Source organism: Lynx rufus, unplaced genomic scaffold (genome assembly GCF_022079265.1).
Source record: "Lynx rufus isolate CCGP_SWC_20201006 ecotype Redwood Valley unplaced genomic scaffold, mLynRuf1.p SCAF_8, whole genome shotgun sequence".
Lineage (NCBI taxonomy): Eukaryota > Metazoa > Chordata > Mammalia > Carnivora > Felidae > Lynx > Lynx rufus.
The window spans coordinates 16498299-16513932 of record NW_025814896.1 but is presented as its reverse complement, the minus strand read 5'-3'; the positions used below and the strand labels follow the sequence as shown (position 1 = coordinate 16513932).

The window sequence follows — 15634 nt, the reverse complement described above, 5'->3', positions numbered from 1 at the left end:
TTCATGACTCTCACACAAATACAAAATGAAGACATGTCAATTTATTTAACTCATTCATTAGTGAGAAAGCCAATAATACATTACAATTGGCTCAAAGGAGAATCTGATGAATAGACATATATATCAGCAACCCAGAATGATAAAATAAATTTTGTAATAAAGGTAAAACTGGAGTAACAGAATACTGTGTTTGAAATCTTCTTTCTACAAGGTAGAATCAATTGTACCTCTACCAGACAACACTTATTTGCATTTTTATGGACAAGAATCAGTTGCATTCTACCTGATACCCACTAAGATGGCTCCTATAAAAGAAAAGTTACAAGTGGTGGTCAAGAAGTGGAGAAATTGAAACCTTGTGTACTATTGGTGGGAATGTAGAACGGTGCAGCCACTATAGAAAACAACAGGGCAGTTCCTCAAAAATTAAGTAGAATTAGGGGCGCCTGGGTGGCGCAGTCGGTTAAGCGTCCGACTTCAGCCAGGTCACGATCTCGCGGTCGGTGAGTTCGAGCCCCGCGTCAGGCTCTGGGCTGATGGCTCGGAGCCAGGAGCCTGTTTCCGATTCTGTGTCTCCCTCTCTCTCTGCCCCTCCCCCCGTTCATGCTCTGTCTCTCTCTGTCCCAAAAATAAATAAACGTTGAAAAAAAAAATTAAAAAAAAAATTAAGTAGAACTACTGTGGGGTGCCTGGGTGGCTCAGTCGGTTAAGCATCCGACTTCAGCTCAGGTTGTGATCTCACAGTTCATGGCTTTGAGCCCCACATTGGGCTCTGTGCGGACGGCTCGTAGCCTGGAGTCTGCTTTGGATCCTGTGTCTCCCTCTCTCTTTGCCCTCTCCCGCTTGTGCTCTCTCTCTCAAAAATAAAAATAAACATTAAAAAAAAAAGTAGAATTGCTGTATAATCCAGCAACTCTATTTCTGTGTTTATAACCCAAAGAATTGAAAGCAGAGTCTTGAAGAGATATTTAAACACCCACGTTCACAGCAACATTATTCACAACAGCCAAAATGTGGAAGCAACCCAAGTGTCCATTAATAGATGAATGGATGAATGCAGCATCCACATACGATGGAATTTTATTCAGCCTTTAAAAGGAAGGGAAGTCATAAGAGACTCTTAAAAACAGAGAACAAACTGAAGGTTGGTGGGGGAATGGGGGAGAGGGGAAAATGGTGATGGGCATTGAGGAGGGCACTTGTTGGGATGAGCACTGGGTGTTGTATGTAAGTGATGAACCACAGGAATCTTCCGCCAAAACCAAGAGCACACTGGATACACTATATGTTAGCCAATTTGATAATAAATTATATTTAAAAAAATAAAAGAAAAAAAATTAAATAATAATGCAAGGAAGGGAAGTCTGGTATAGGCTACAACGTGGATGAACCTTGAGGACATTTTGCTTGGTGAAATAAGCCAGTCACAGAAGAACAAATTCTGTATGATTCCACTTACAGGAGGTACCTAAGGTAGTCAGATTCATAGAATAGTAGCCAAATGTCACAGTAGTAAAATGGTGGTTGCCAGGGGCTGCAGGGAGGGAGGAATAGCAAGTTATTGTTTTATAGCTAGAGTTGCAGTTTTGCAAGATGGAAAGAGCCCTGGAGATGACGGTGGGGATGGCCGCACAACAATGGGAAAGTGAACTGTACTCTTAAAATTGGTTAAGGTGGTAAATTGTATGTTGTGTGTATTTTACCACACTGGAAAAAATGTAACAATGAAAAAGATGCACTAATTTCATTTTTTTACAAAGTTGTAAAATAGCCTAGTCAAAGACAAAGGTACACATTCCTATAGAAACAGATAACCCCAGAGGCCCAGGAGCCATGCTCAGCATTCCGTCGAAAGGAAGGACAATCATTTGCCCATTCTAATGTCTTTGAGATTTGTCCCGCAGTATTTATTTCTTCTTGTGCATCTGGGCAAGTTCTTTATAATAAATATCTTAGAATAGAATTGCTAAGTTACCGAATTACATGTCTTCAGTGTACCTGGGTATTATCAGATTGCTTCCTGAAATGTTTACCTTACTAGCTCACACTCTAACAGCAGTATAAATAGACACCCAAATGGCCAGTAAACTTATGCAAAGGTGTTCAACCTCTGCAGTAGTCAGGACAGTGCAAATTAGAACAAGTTTGAGAGCATTTCGCACTTTGCAGATTTGCAAAAATTTGGAAGTCTGCCATTATCAAATGTTGGCAAAATATGAAATTACAGAGTCAGGAATCTCTGGCTAAAGAATTCTAAGCACGCTGCTGGGAAGAAAAATGAAAAAACAAGTCCTAAACACAGAACCCCAAGGCCATTTTGCCCTTGAGGAAATAATGTCAGACTCTTGCTTAAGATTCAGGGAAGGAAGGGTATTTACGCATGGAAGTGGAAAGAGGGTTGTTTAGAGATTTTAAATCCTTCGACTCTTATTTCTTGAGAGTTAAATTTTTTTCCCAGCTTTATTGAGATAGTGCTAACATTTAACGTATATTATTTTAAGGTATACAACATGATGATTTAATGCATGCAAATATTTTGTGAAATTATTATTGCAGTAAGGTTAGTTAATACCTGCATCCCCTCACATAATTACCTTCGTGTGTGTGATGATTTAAGATCTCTGTTCTTAACGACTTTCAAGTATACAATATAGTATTGTTAATTATAATCCCCGTGCTGTACATTAGGTACCCAGAACTTATTTATGCTGTAGTTGGAAGTTTATTCCCTTTGACCACCTTCACCCATTTCCCAGCCCCTGGCCCTGGAAACCACCATTCTACTCTCTATTTCTTTGAGTTTGGCTTTTTTAGACCCCACATGAGGGAGAGCACAGTCTGTCTTTCTCTGTCTGCCTTATGTCACTTGGTATAAGGCCCATCCATATTGTTGCAAAAGGCAGATCTCCTTCTTGCTTATTGCCAAATAACATTGTACATACATTCCACACTTTCTGTCTGTTCATCTGTTCAGAGAAACTTAGGTTGTTTCCATGCCTTAGCTATGGTAAATAATGCTGCAGTGAACAACGGGGATGCAGATCTCTCTTCAAGGTAGTGATTTCATTTCTTTTGGATCGATACCCAGAAGTGGGATTGCCAGATCACATGGTAGTTCTGTTTTTAATTTTTCAAGGAACCTCCAGACTGTTTTACTGTTTTCCAGAGTGTCTGCTCCAATCTACACTCCCACCAACAGTGCACAAGGGTTCCCTTTTTTTTTCACAGCCTCACCAACACTTTTATCTCGTATATTTTTGATGATAGCCATTGTAACAGATATGAGGTGGTGCCACATTGTGGGTTTGATTTGCATTTCCCTGATGATGAGTGATGTTATGGACCTTTTCATGTACCTGTTGGCCGTTTGTAAGTCTTCAAAGTATCTATTCAAGTTCTTTGCCCATTTTTAAATTGAATTCTTTGTAAAAGTTTCTACTCTTTGAAATAGTTCACTTGAAGTCTGTTTCCTGGGCTTCTTTATGATTAATATAATAATAAAATATAGATTTCACAATATATTATATTAAGAACTCAGAACCAAAATCTACTTACGTGCTGTTCACAAGATGCACACTTAAAATGATGAAGGACAGTAATAAACAGTGGGAAAATAGGGGTACTGATCACAGGTGAAGTTGGATCTAAAATAAAAACATTAATTGAGGCAAAGATACTGGGGTTTTTTTATTAAGAAGAAGAAGCCATCATGAAAGTATAGCATTCTGGAACATTTATGGGAATGAATAGCGTCACATCAGTATATGTGAAGAAACCTGTTTAAATTCCGTAGAGAAACTGAAGGGAACACAATAGCAGTGGGAGCTGCTTTAACTCATTTTTCTTGAAATCTCACAGCTAGAGTAGTCAAAACAGTTGATTGAATAGACATATAGAGAAATGTGTATATTGCAGCATAAACACGATTTCAGATACACATGAACATTTTACAAAAACTCATCATACCCTAAGCCATAATGAAAACCCCAATACCAAAAAGATAAAATTCTAGGAGTCATGTTTTCTGACCATAATAACAAAAGAATATATTAAATGAAGACTCCTCTCCAAATAACTTAAGGTAAAAAACAAAACAACATGAAAAACCAACAAACAACACTTCAGTTGTAGAATATATATTTTTATTTGGGGGGGATGAGTAGGGGCAGAGAGAGAGAGAGAGAGAGAGAGTCTCAAGCAGCCTCTATGCTCAGTGTGGAGCCCAACGTGGGACAGGATCCCACCATCCCAGGATCATGACCTGAGCCAAAACCAAGAGTCGGATGCCCAACCGACTGAGCCACCCAGGTGCCCCATAGAATTAAAAAAAAAATTAATGTTTATTTTTGAGAGAGAATGAGAACGAGAGCGAGAGTGAGCACAGGTGGGGGAGGAGCAGAGAGAGAGGGAGACACAGAATCCAGAGCAGGCTCCAGGCTCTGAGGTGTCAGCACAGAGCCCGATGAGGGGCTCAGACCCGTGAACTGTGAGATCATGACCTGAGCCAAAGCTGGATGCTTAACCAACTGAGCCATCCAGGCAACCCCCCCCCAACCCCGCCTAACACTGTAGAATATTTTTAAAAATATTTGTGTGGTATACAATGAGGGAAAAATCATAGTTATGGAGCAGGGGTTCTCAACTTCAACACTACTGACATTTTGGGGTACATAACTCTTTGGGTGTGTGTGTGTGGAGGGGGCATTCTACACACTGTAGGACATTTAGCATCATCCCTGACCTCTACCTGCTAGATGCTGGTAGCACCAACTACATACACACACACACACACACACACACACACACACACACACACAGACCAGTTGTGACAGCCAGAAATGGCTCTACATATTTCCAGATTTCTCTGCAAATGGTCCCTGTCTGGACCTCTGCCCTAGATAGTAATATTATTAGAAAAGAAAATCTGAGGGGCATCTGGGTGGCTCAGTCGGTTAAGCATCTGACTTTGGATTTCAACTCAGATCATGATCTCATGGTTCATGAGTTTGAGCCCTGCATCAGGCTCTGTGCTGACAGCATGGGGCTTGCTCAGGAATCACTCTCCCTCTCTTTCTCTCTCTCCTCTCTCTGTCTCTGCCTCTCCCCTGCTTGTGCTCGCTTTCTCTTTCAAAATAAATAACTTAAGAAAATAAAATGTGAAAGTAAATAAATTATTTAATTTGAAAAGCTACATAAAAAGCAACTTATGATACCCGAGGTCAACAGTAATAGAGAGGAAAGCAAAGTTAATAATCAGAAAACTTGTCAAATTTATTTTTTTTAATGTAAGAACTGGTTCTTTGGTAGATAAACATATAAACTTTTTGAGAAGGAAATTTTAAAAAAGCAACATGCATTCACAGTATTGTAATTGGGAATGAGGATTTAACTACAAAAACTATAGAGTAGGTTAAAAATATGATAACATTATCCCAATTATATGCTGTTAATGTTAAAATGTGGACAAAGTAGCCAGTTGAAGTATATATGTATGTAACTTACCAGAATTAACTAAAGAGAATATGGAAACTAAAATAACCACGGAAAATATTGTGAAAATCAGTCTTTCGAAAAGCACATAACACAAATGCCAACATTGGCCAAAGATAACCCCCCAGAAAATGGAAATGAGGACAAACCTAAAAAAGAAAGTTCCTCAGAACTAAGGACATACCAGACAAAATCAAACAAACACACATCCAGGCCAAGACGGCGATGTTCCGATCAGATTCCACTGAATTCAAGGCAAAAGGAGGCACTTTAATAATAATAATAATAATAATAATAACAACAACATTCATGGGGCACCTGGGTGGCTCAGTCAGTTAAGTGTCCAACTCTTGGTTTCGGCTGAGGTCACAATCTCATAGTTTGTGAGTTCACGCCCCACATTGGGCTCTCTGCTGACAGTTCAGAGCTCGCTTGGGATTCTCTCTCCCTCTCCCTCTCTCTCTGCCTCTCTCTCTCTCTCAAAATAAATAAATAAACTTTTAAAAATTTCATAAAAAACATTCAATCCATAATGAAGACAGTTTTCTTTTTCCAACAAAAACCAACATTGAGCCCTGTGATGACAGCTCGGAGCCTGGAGCCTGCCTCAGATTCTGTGTGTGTCTCTCTCTGCCCCTCCCCTGCTCGTGCTCTGTCTCTCTATCTCAGGAATAAACATTAAAAAATTTTTTTATTTAATTAGAAAAAAAAGAAATTGGATTCTTTTGAGGAGAAAAAAAACTCCCACATAATAAAATGGGAAATCCATGAACTTGCCTAATGAAGAGAACATGGGAGGAAAACAGCTCCTCGACATGAGAAATTAACAAAAGGAAAAATAACCACAGATGCAATGGAAATAAAAATAGGGGCGCCTGGCTGGCTCGGTTGGTGGAGCATGTGATTCTTGATCTCGGGGTTGTAGGTTCGAGCCCCACATTGGGTGTAGAGATTACTTAAAAATAAAATCTTTATAAAAAAAAAGGAAATAAAGATAATTATAAGAGTATGCAAATTGTTATGCCTCACTCAACAGTGTGTGTGTGTATATATAAAATATTTAGGTGAAAAGAACACACTGTTCTACAGATGTATTTAGTATGAGAAATGCCTATATGTAAAAATCAGGAGCTTTCTTATATTCCAAAAATAACAAGTTAGAAATATCATAGGGAAGATTTGATGAGAAAATTACTGACTTAGAGGAAGAGAATTACAAAGCTTTATTAAGGCATTTATTTCTTCTATGTGTTTAACAAACACTTATACACAATATATGGCTTACTAGGGGCCAGGCACATTTTGTCCTACCCAGACCTAAAAGGTAGTTTTAATTATTATCTGCATTTTTTTGGATGAAGAAACTGAGGCACAGAGAGGTTACATAACTGGGCCAAGGTCACGCAGCTTAGAAGTGGCTGAACTGGGATCCAAAACACAGCCAGCCTCCAGCACCTGTGCTCTTTGCTGTAGCGCTGCATAGCGAGTAAATGAACAGACACACCGTGTTCTAGGAGGGAGGACTCAGTATCAGTAAATGGAAAATGATCAGTAAAATGATCAATTCACTGCTGGCCTGAGCTCTCTGGCGAGGGCTGAACTGCTAACCATCTGTCCAGGGTGAATGTCAACAGAAGGCAAACCGTCAGGGGGCTGTAGGCTGCCCCCGGGTGCACCGAATCTCACCCCTGCCCACCCCCCGACCCCACCGCTGGAGACTGGGGAAGCCCAGCTGGGAGTGGAGCCCCCCAGCCTTCTCCTCTGCATGCTGCTGCTCTGAGTCCCACGGTGCAGAGGTGATGGTGGCCGGCGGGTCCTCCCTAGCTCACAATGCCCTGTCCTATTCTCTTAGATCCAGGAGATGGTCCACTCGGAGGTTGCTGCCTATGACTCGGGCCGGCCTGGGCCCCTCCTGGGCCGCCCGGCGATGCTGGCCAGCCACATGAGTGCCCTCAGCCAATCCCAGCTCATCTCTCAGATGGGCATCCGGAGTGGCATCGCCCACAGCTCCCCGTCACCCCCAGGGAGCAAGTCAGCGACGCCGTCTCCCTCCAGTTCAACTCAGGAGGAGGAATCAGAAGCGCATTTCAAGGTAGGGAGGGTGGAGATGCAGAGCCCTAACTGATGCCCTCCTGTCAGCAGGTGGGTGGGCCCTGTGTGGAAATTGGCATCACCTACCTCTAGACAAGACTAGAAGGGTCTAACTGTACCCTTTGCTGGAAGACACAGAGGAGGAAAATCAGCAGGTAGAACGGGGCCCACTGGCTGGAACGCCTGGGCAGTGGGGATGGTGGTGACTGGAACTCGGGATACCTGGCTTCAGCTGCTAAATTTGCTGAGCATCTTTGACAAGATCCTCAGGGTCACATCTTAGGGCCACATTGGCCTTTTAGGAGAAAATGTGCTGATAAAAATGGGTGGCCCAGCAGAAGACATCTCTGGACTGCGCTGACCGCAGGATGGGGCACTAAAAATGAACACCACCACCCCAGTCACTGGGGACATGCCCCCCCCCCAACATCCCTGGAGTCATGGGTGGTCCTGCCTCTTAAGAACAGGTCGGAGGGGAGAGGTCACCAGCTGTCCAGGCTTGTCCTTTCTTTGCACTGACAAATGCCCCTGGCTGTTGGAAAGCATCTTGTTTTACTGGGGCCAAGAACAGAGGCCCAGAAGGGCCCAGGATGGAAGCTGTCACTGGGAGCCTCCCAATGAGCCCATGGCAGAATAAACTTGATCCCACCACTTCCGCCTCCCTTCCTTCTTCATAAGGGCCTCTCACCCCTTTCCACACGGTGGCCCTGCAGACACCTGGGAGCAGGAGCCATGGCACCTGTCCCCTCTAGCAGAGACCCTGACCTCCTGGGCTTGGGTGGCGGGGGGGGGGGGCAGGGGGAGGCGCATCTGGATCCGGTTCAGCTTCATCCTCAGGATAATTTGGTCTCTGCCGTAGGCCAGACAGGAGCCGTTATTATTTTATTTTTTATTTAACGGACACTTGGGGCCAGACGCTGTTCTAAGCACATAACAAGTATGCATCCATGTAATCCTCACCACGGTCCTGGCGGTAGGTGCCATCATCTATCTCCAGTTGGCTGATGGGAAAACTGAGGCCCAGAGAGATTGTATAACTTCTCCAGCGTCACCAAAACAGGATTCAGACTGAGGTGGTCACAGTCTGGCTCCAGCTGATGTGCTCTTGGCCACCTGTAGTGCCCTGTCATCTCTTCCTCATCCAGCGGTGTATCCGCATCCCTCCTCCTGCTAGAGCCTCTCCTGGGGTGGACACAACCGGGCCCGGAGGGCGGCCAGCTGCACATAGAGGCAGGAACAGAACAGGCTCTGCTGCAGACTGCCCCTCACTGTCCCGCAGACTCGGAGGCCTGAATCTTACCTAGTGGCACACGGTTTCCCTATCAGTTCCCGGCGTCACTTTTATCTGCTTGGTGCAGGCTGACAGTCCTCATTGCAGGATCCAGGGCCTTTGACCAAAGTTCCTGGTCCCTCCTGTGTGGCCTGAAGGGTCCTTTTGGGGACCTGCTGAGGTCTGTGGTGAGCATCCCTATACTGTACCCATCCTGCAAGCCCTGAGTCCGACACTCACGGGATTGCAGTCCTGGAGTCTGATTGCTCCTGAAGGCCAGGTGTCCGGAGTGAGGCCACACCCAGCGAGTCACATAACCCCTTTCCCATCCAGCCATGTCAGTCACGGGGGCCCCCGGGGACTATGCCCCCTGCCCCAAGTTGCACACCTGAAAATTGGCGGGAGACCCTGATCTTCTGTGGTTAAGGATCACCTTTGGGGATGATTTGTGACCACAAGAAAGGAGAGCTGTTAAGAAAAATATATATAAAACTTGGAAATCGGGCCCTGAACAACAGCTGCACGCTCTTTCAGTGGCGTACCACAGCACTGTCCAGCAGGCTTGCTCCAGAATTACCGGTCCTCTGGGAGAATGTGCCGCTGTTGTGATTCATTACTCATGATCGATTAGGGGACTTTACACCCTGTAAAGTCAGATGTTAACTTGGGAAAGAAGTGGTAGAGATGTAAACAATTTTCGTCTGATCACAAGGCAAATGAATTTTTCCCTGTAGAGATGCAAATGACTTCTGCCCCGTAGAAATGATTAAAAGCCCCCAAAGCGATAGTTTCATTACTCTGTAGGGCAGTTTTGCTTGTATTTCTTTGAATCAACTTTGCTGCCTTGCTGATTTTCATTAATGAGTTAAGCACAAACCCCGGAGTTCCTGGCTCCTACCCAGCCTGTGCATATGTCTGTTGCCTCCCTCACCTAGAGAGTGAGGAGCATGACCATGTGTTTAAGCCCAGGGTGGTGGCCAGCCCACCACTGCCCATGCATGCGTGGAGTCAGACAGGGAGGTGGTGGGGTGCTGAGGAAAGTCCCCTCTGCCTCAGGCTGGGGTGGGTAACCTTTGACAGGAGGCCCCCAGCTTCTCTGTTTTTCTGACTCCTCTCACCTGCACAGATGTCTGGAGAGAAGAGACCCTCAGCTGACCCAGGAAAAAAGACCAAGAACCCAAAGAAGAAGAAGAAGAAGGACCCCAACGAGCCTCAGAAACCTGTGTCGGCCTATGCGCTCTTCTTCAGAGACACTCAGGCCGCCATCAAGGGACAGAACCCCAGTGCCACCTTTGGAGATGTGTCCAAAATCGTGGCCTCTATGTGGGACAGCTTGGGAGAGGAGCAGAAGCAGGTGAGTCTCTGTCCCTTTTGGGACCGTCCCCCGAGGCTTTGAGGCCCTGGAGCCAGTGACAGACTTGGAATGTCTGAAACCAGGAAGACGCTCTTACGGAGGTCTTTTCCTGGACTCAGTTTGCCCATCTGTAAGCTGGGAAGCTATTCCAGTTCTGCTGTATGCCAGCTGCGTTCTCTAGTGACTTAACCAGTCTGGATTTCGGCTTCCTCATCTGTAAAACACGAATAAGCATCTCCGTCCGTCTTGTCGCTCCAACTGTGTGAGTCTGGAGTCCAGACCAAAGCTTCCTCTCCCACCTACCATGTGCCCATGGCTCCTCTCGTGGGCATCCAGGGAGGATAGGGAGCAGAACCAGCCCTAGGCAGATTCCAGTTACCAGCTTCGGGACCTCGGGCTGATTGCCGAAGCCCTCCCCAGTGTTGCCCATGTCTTGAATCTTTCAGGCCTACAAGAGGAAGACCGAGGCAGCAAAAAAGGAGTATCTGAAGGCTCTGGCAGCCTACAGGGCCAGCCTTGTATCCAAGGTAACACCCTGGACCGTGGGCCCGGCCGTGATGAGGGTGGCACCCCCCAAGGGATAGAGCAAGAACTGAGGCCCATGGGAACGGTCAGAGCTATAGTTTGTGGAGAGAGTGGATAAGACCAATGTGGTCACTTCTCCGGTGTGCCTACTATGTGCTGCGCTCATGCTGAGCACTTTACATGGATCTCGTTTCATTTAATTCTTCCAAGAACCCAGTGTTCAGTGAGGTTAAGCAACTTGCCTGACATGATGAGTGTAGGGGTGTTGTCTGAAAGCTATCCTAGAGGACATGGCAGGTGGGTTAGGCCCTAAAGCGTCAAGTGGGGGGAGGGGGGTGTTCCAAGTTGAGGGAACAGCACGTGCAAAGGCATAGAGGCCGTAGAGGAGCATAAATAGAGGATGTCCCAGCTGGATGGTGCTGGCCTCACGGGCCAGGCTGAAGAGTATGGGCCTCATGGGCAGGGAAAGCCCAGGGATTAGTGCAGGAGGTGGTTGGATGGTCAGAGCCAAGTGCACTGAGGACCCAGAATTACCTCCGGTTAGCCCATAGCTCCCTGCCAAGGGGTCAGAGAGCCAGCCAGGGGCCATGGCAGTGGTTTGCAGACCCCGCTGGTCTCATGGCCCAAGTTCTGGCTTATCCGTCTTCCCCAGAATAATTGGTGTCTGTCTCCTTGCAGAGCTCCCCAGACCAGGGCGAGACCAAGGGCACTCAGGCAAACCCGCCGGCCAAAATGCTGCCACCCAAGCAGCCCCTTTATGCCATGCCGGGCCTGGCCTCCTTCCTGACGCCATCGGACCTGCAGGCCTTCCGCAGCGGGGCGTCTCCCGCCAGCCTTGCCCGGACGCTGAGCTCCAAGTCACTGCTGCCTGGCCTCAGCGCATCCCCGCCACCGCCCCCCTCCTTCCCTCTCAGCCCTCCACTGCACCAGCAGCTGCCGCTGCCGCCCCATGCCCAGGGTGCCCTCCTCAGTCCGCCTGTTAGCATGTCTCCAGCCCCCCAGGCTCCTGTCCTGCCCACCCCCATGGCACTGCAGGTGCAGCTGGCTATGAGCCCCTCACCTCCAGGGCCACAGGTAAGGACGGCCCGGTAGGAACATGCCCTTCAGGACCCCTCGTGGGGAAGGGAGGTGGCTTGGGATTTCAGATACTGGCCCTGCCCCTCACCAACCTAGGCTCCTTACCTCTCTCTGAGCCTCAGTCACATCTATGAACTGGCTCTGGCATACCTTCCCCGAGATATACCGGCTACAGTGAACAGTTGACAAGTTCCCAGACAGATGCTTTGGATCCTTAGGATGTCCCAGGCCCTCCTCTTCTCCTCTGTCCATTTCTGCTCTCTGGCCCGAGGGGCTGAAAGCCATGCAGCTTCTGCCAGACCAGCCCCAGCCCCTGACTCTCCCCAGCGCCTTCAAAGTCTGACCCCAGTGATTGTTCCACAGATACTCTTACGAGACTTGTGTGGCTCAGCACGATAACTCCATTTTATAGACTGGGAAACCAAGGCCAGAAAAGGAAAGGCCCCGAAAGCAAGAGTCCTTCACCCCGCCGATGCAGCTAGGAGAAGGGTTGAATCTTCCAGAAGGTGCTCCGCTAGGGAAAAGGAAGAAGCATTCCAGGCAGAGAGGCAGAGTGGAGGTTTTGTAGCGGCCGGAGGAAGTGTCTCCGTGAACACCCTCAGGCACATAGAGTTCCCATCCCCCACTCGCTGCTGGGGATGTGCACCCCATTTTCTCCCCTTTGCTCACCTGCCTCCTTTCCCCTGGGCAGGACTTCCCTCACATCTCCGAGTTCCCCAGTGGGTCCGGATCCCGCTCACCCGGCCCGTCCAATCCCCCAAGCAGCAGCGGAGACTGGGACAGCAGTTACCCCAGCGCGGAGTGTGGCGTCAGCACGTGCAGGTGGGTCCTCGCCCTGGCCTCCCCCGCAGCCCCGGGGCTGCCAGGGGACGGGAGGGGCAAGGCTCTGTGGGTCACCGTCAGCCCTGCGGGAGTGCCCCGGGGGTGCCCGCAGTCTTGCGAGAAGACACGGGACGAAGCAAGACCCCAGAAGGACTCCGCTGGTCTGACGCCAGGGCCTGGGAGACGGGGCCAGCTTCAGTCTTCCTTTTCCTCCTTCCGTCCTGGTTGTCTCACCGGTGCCACCATGTGACACTCACCGATGGCTCCTCTGTCCTCAGTCAGGTTCCCTGGAAGCAGAGCTGATGCGGGTGCCTTCGATGGTGCCGAGGGAGAGCTTGTGGGAGAAGGGAAGGGAGAGGGGCAGGACAGGGCCCCGGAGGGAGCTGAGAGAGCTCAGCCACAGACTCACTTCAGCCTGATCCACCGTGAGCTCGGAGCTCGGCCACAGATGGCCCAGCAAACTTGGTCCCGCTCTGAGGTTAGGGCTTTTTGTACCCATGTCTGTCAGCCATTGGCTCTGGGCTGCCCCAGGGGGTGTGGCCCCCAGGCAAGACAGGTCTCGTCCACCCCCGGGCAGCTCTCTGGGGAGGGCAGGAGAGGGGGTCTGGGGGAGGCACGAGCAAGAAGGGCCAAGGGGCCAACACGGGGAGCCGCAGACCTTACTGGTACCCCTACCGCCCGCTGCAGCCCAGCACCCCCTCTGACACCCCCCCCCCGACTTGGCTGGTCCCTGGTCCTCATGTGGACCTCGTCCTCCGACCTCCTCTCCCATCCTTCATTCTCAGCCTCTTAGCCTGTCAATGCCACGCTAACTTTCCTTCCTCTAGAAGGTCTTCCTGACCCAAGAGACAGTGACCCCTCATTTCAGAAAGGGAAATGGGGTACGGATGGCACCTTATTCCTCTACCCACCAGCCCTGACTGCCGTCCCCTGGCAAGAACTAACCCTGTGGCCACACCCTGGGTATGTGGTCCCAGCAGCAGCCCCACACCCTGGAAAGTCTGGATGGTCATGTTTGGTGGACAGGAGGTGCTCTCTGTTGCCGGGCTCCAGCTGCGCCTAAGCCTGGCTGTCGGCCTCTCTGTTCCTCACCCGGCCAAGCCCGCCAGGGAGCGAGCAGACAGGGCTCGTGCCCCGCTGCTGAGGGCCAGTGCCCGGCCACAGACTCTGCCTGGGTGGGCAGACCGTGCTCAGCGGGAATTCCTGTCCCCCTACCTGGGCAGGTGCAGACCCTCCCTCCACGGGCTCCCTTCCCAAGAGTCAGAGTGTGGGGCTGGGGGCTCTACGATGGACATTAGGGAATGCGTCCGAGCTTCCCCCCAACACGGAGGGCAGCCCACAGCTGTGCCCTATTTTACTTATGTTTTAAGTGGAGGTAGAGCTGGCGTATTAGTTTCAGGTGTACCACAGAGTGATCGAATCAGACTTGCGCTTCCTGGGAGATGATCACCACAGACAGTCTACGTAACATCTGTTGCCACTCAGAGTTACAGATTCTTTTCTTGTCCGGAGAACCTTTCAGATCTACTCTCTTAGCAGCTTTCAAGCGTATAAATTTACAAAAATACAGTATTAGTAACCGAGGTCCCCTGCTGTACACGGTATCCCCAAGACGTATTCATCTTCGAGCTGGAAGTTTATTTATACCTTTGGAGCCTTCACCCATTTTACCCATCCCCCCGTCTCTGGCACCCAGCGGTCTGTTCTCTGTGTCGATCAGCTTGGTTTGGGGTTTGTTTAGACTCGACATGTAAGTGAGATCATCTGATACTGGTCTTTCTCATCTTTCTCGGACTTATGTCACTTGGCACAAGGCCCTCAAGGTCTCCCGCTCTCACAGATGGGCATCCTATTTGTAAAAAAATATTTTTAATGTTCATTGATTTTTAAGAGACAGAGTGTGAGCAGGGGAGGGGCAGAGAGGGAGGGAGACATAGAATCCGAAGCAGGCTCCAGGCTCCGAGCTGTCAGCATGGAGCCCGATGCGGGGCTTGAACCCATGAACCGTGAGATCATGACCTGAGCCGAAGTCGGATGCCTGACTGACTGAGACACCCATGCGCCCTGAGCGTCCTATTTTAAAAACACAGAAGGCACCTTCCTGCCCTCCTCGGATTCCATGTGGAATTTACAAATGGAAACCGACTCCACACGGACCTGAGAGCTGGGGTGTGGTTGGAACACCTTCTCTGAAGGACAGGCGCTCGCAGCCACCTTCCCCCAGCGCTGAGGACCTCGTGGTCCCCAGCCGGGGTTCCAGGAGGGGAGTTTGGTTCTGCCTGGTGGCCCATCAGGGAGGGACCAGTGGTCTCCAGAGGGGCAGCACATCCAGGGTGAGGGTGAAGGCTAGCGAACAGGTGGCCTGGCACCCTCCGCTCCAGGCCATGTGTGCGTTCAGGTCCCTGGGAGCCGGAGGGCGCCTGGCTGGGCTCCCCCCGCTCTGACAGCCCCTCCTCTCTCCCCAGCCTGCTCCCCAGGGATAAATCGCTCTACCTCACCTAATCCCGCCTCCCCTCTCCTCCCTGAGGCTTGCTGGAGGGGCACTGCTCCGAGCCTGAAGGGCCCACAGCAGAAGGGGAGCCTTGGCAGGAAGCGGGGTGACCGGAAAGAGACGGCAGTGACACACGGACGCCCCGGGGCCTCGTCTCTTCCTCCACCTCACACCAGACTCTGCAGAGGCAGCCCGCCGCCCCACCGCCAGCCCAAAGAACCTGCAGGAACCTTCTGTCCCCGACCTGCTTGCTCCAGGGTTACCGTGGACCCCGCTCCTCGCCCTGCACGCTGTACTCTGCATCTGGACGTCTGGCCCCAGCCCAGGCTCGCGTGGGCTGCCCCCGGAGGGGTCGCCTTCTGACAGAAACCCACCCCCAGATGCACGGGCCTGGGGCCGCCCGGCCACAGACGTGCACATGCGGTTTTACAGTGTGAACAAAGATTATGAAACGTCTAGACTATTGGCTCCACGTAAGTAGTTGACTAAGTGTTTTAGAACCGTGAAGACAGCT

General features: G+C 49.5%; 1 protein-coding gene across 1 annotated transcript in view; it reads left to right on the top strand.

Annotated features, from left to right (window-relative positions):
- Positions 1-15421, top strand: part of TOX2 (TOX high mobility group box family member 2) — a 135173-nt gene extending 119752 nt beyond the window's left edge. Inside the window, exons 4-9 of the mRNA XM_047069265.1 lie at positions 7343-7582; positions 9978-10205; positions 10652-10732; positions 11409-11804; positions 12499-12629; positions 15095-15421. Coding sequence (XP_046925221.1) covers positions 7343-7582; positions 9978-10205; positions 10652-10732; positions 11409-11804; positions 12499-12629; positions 15095-15131 — 1113 coding nt within the window. The 3' untranslated portion in view covers positions 15132-15421. The remainder of the gene's footprint in view (positions 1-7342; positions 7583-9977; positions 10206-10651; positions 10733-11408; positions 11805-12498; positions 12630-15094) is intronic.
- The last annotated feature ends 213 nt before the right edge of the window (positions 15422-15634 follow it).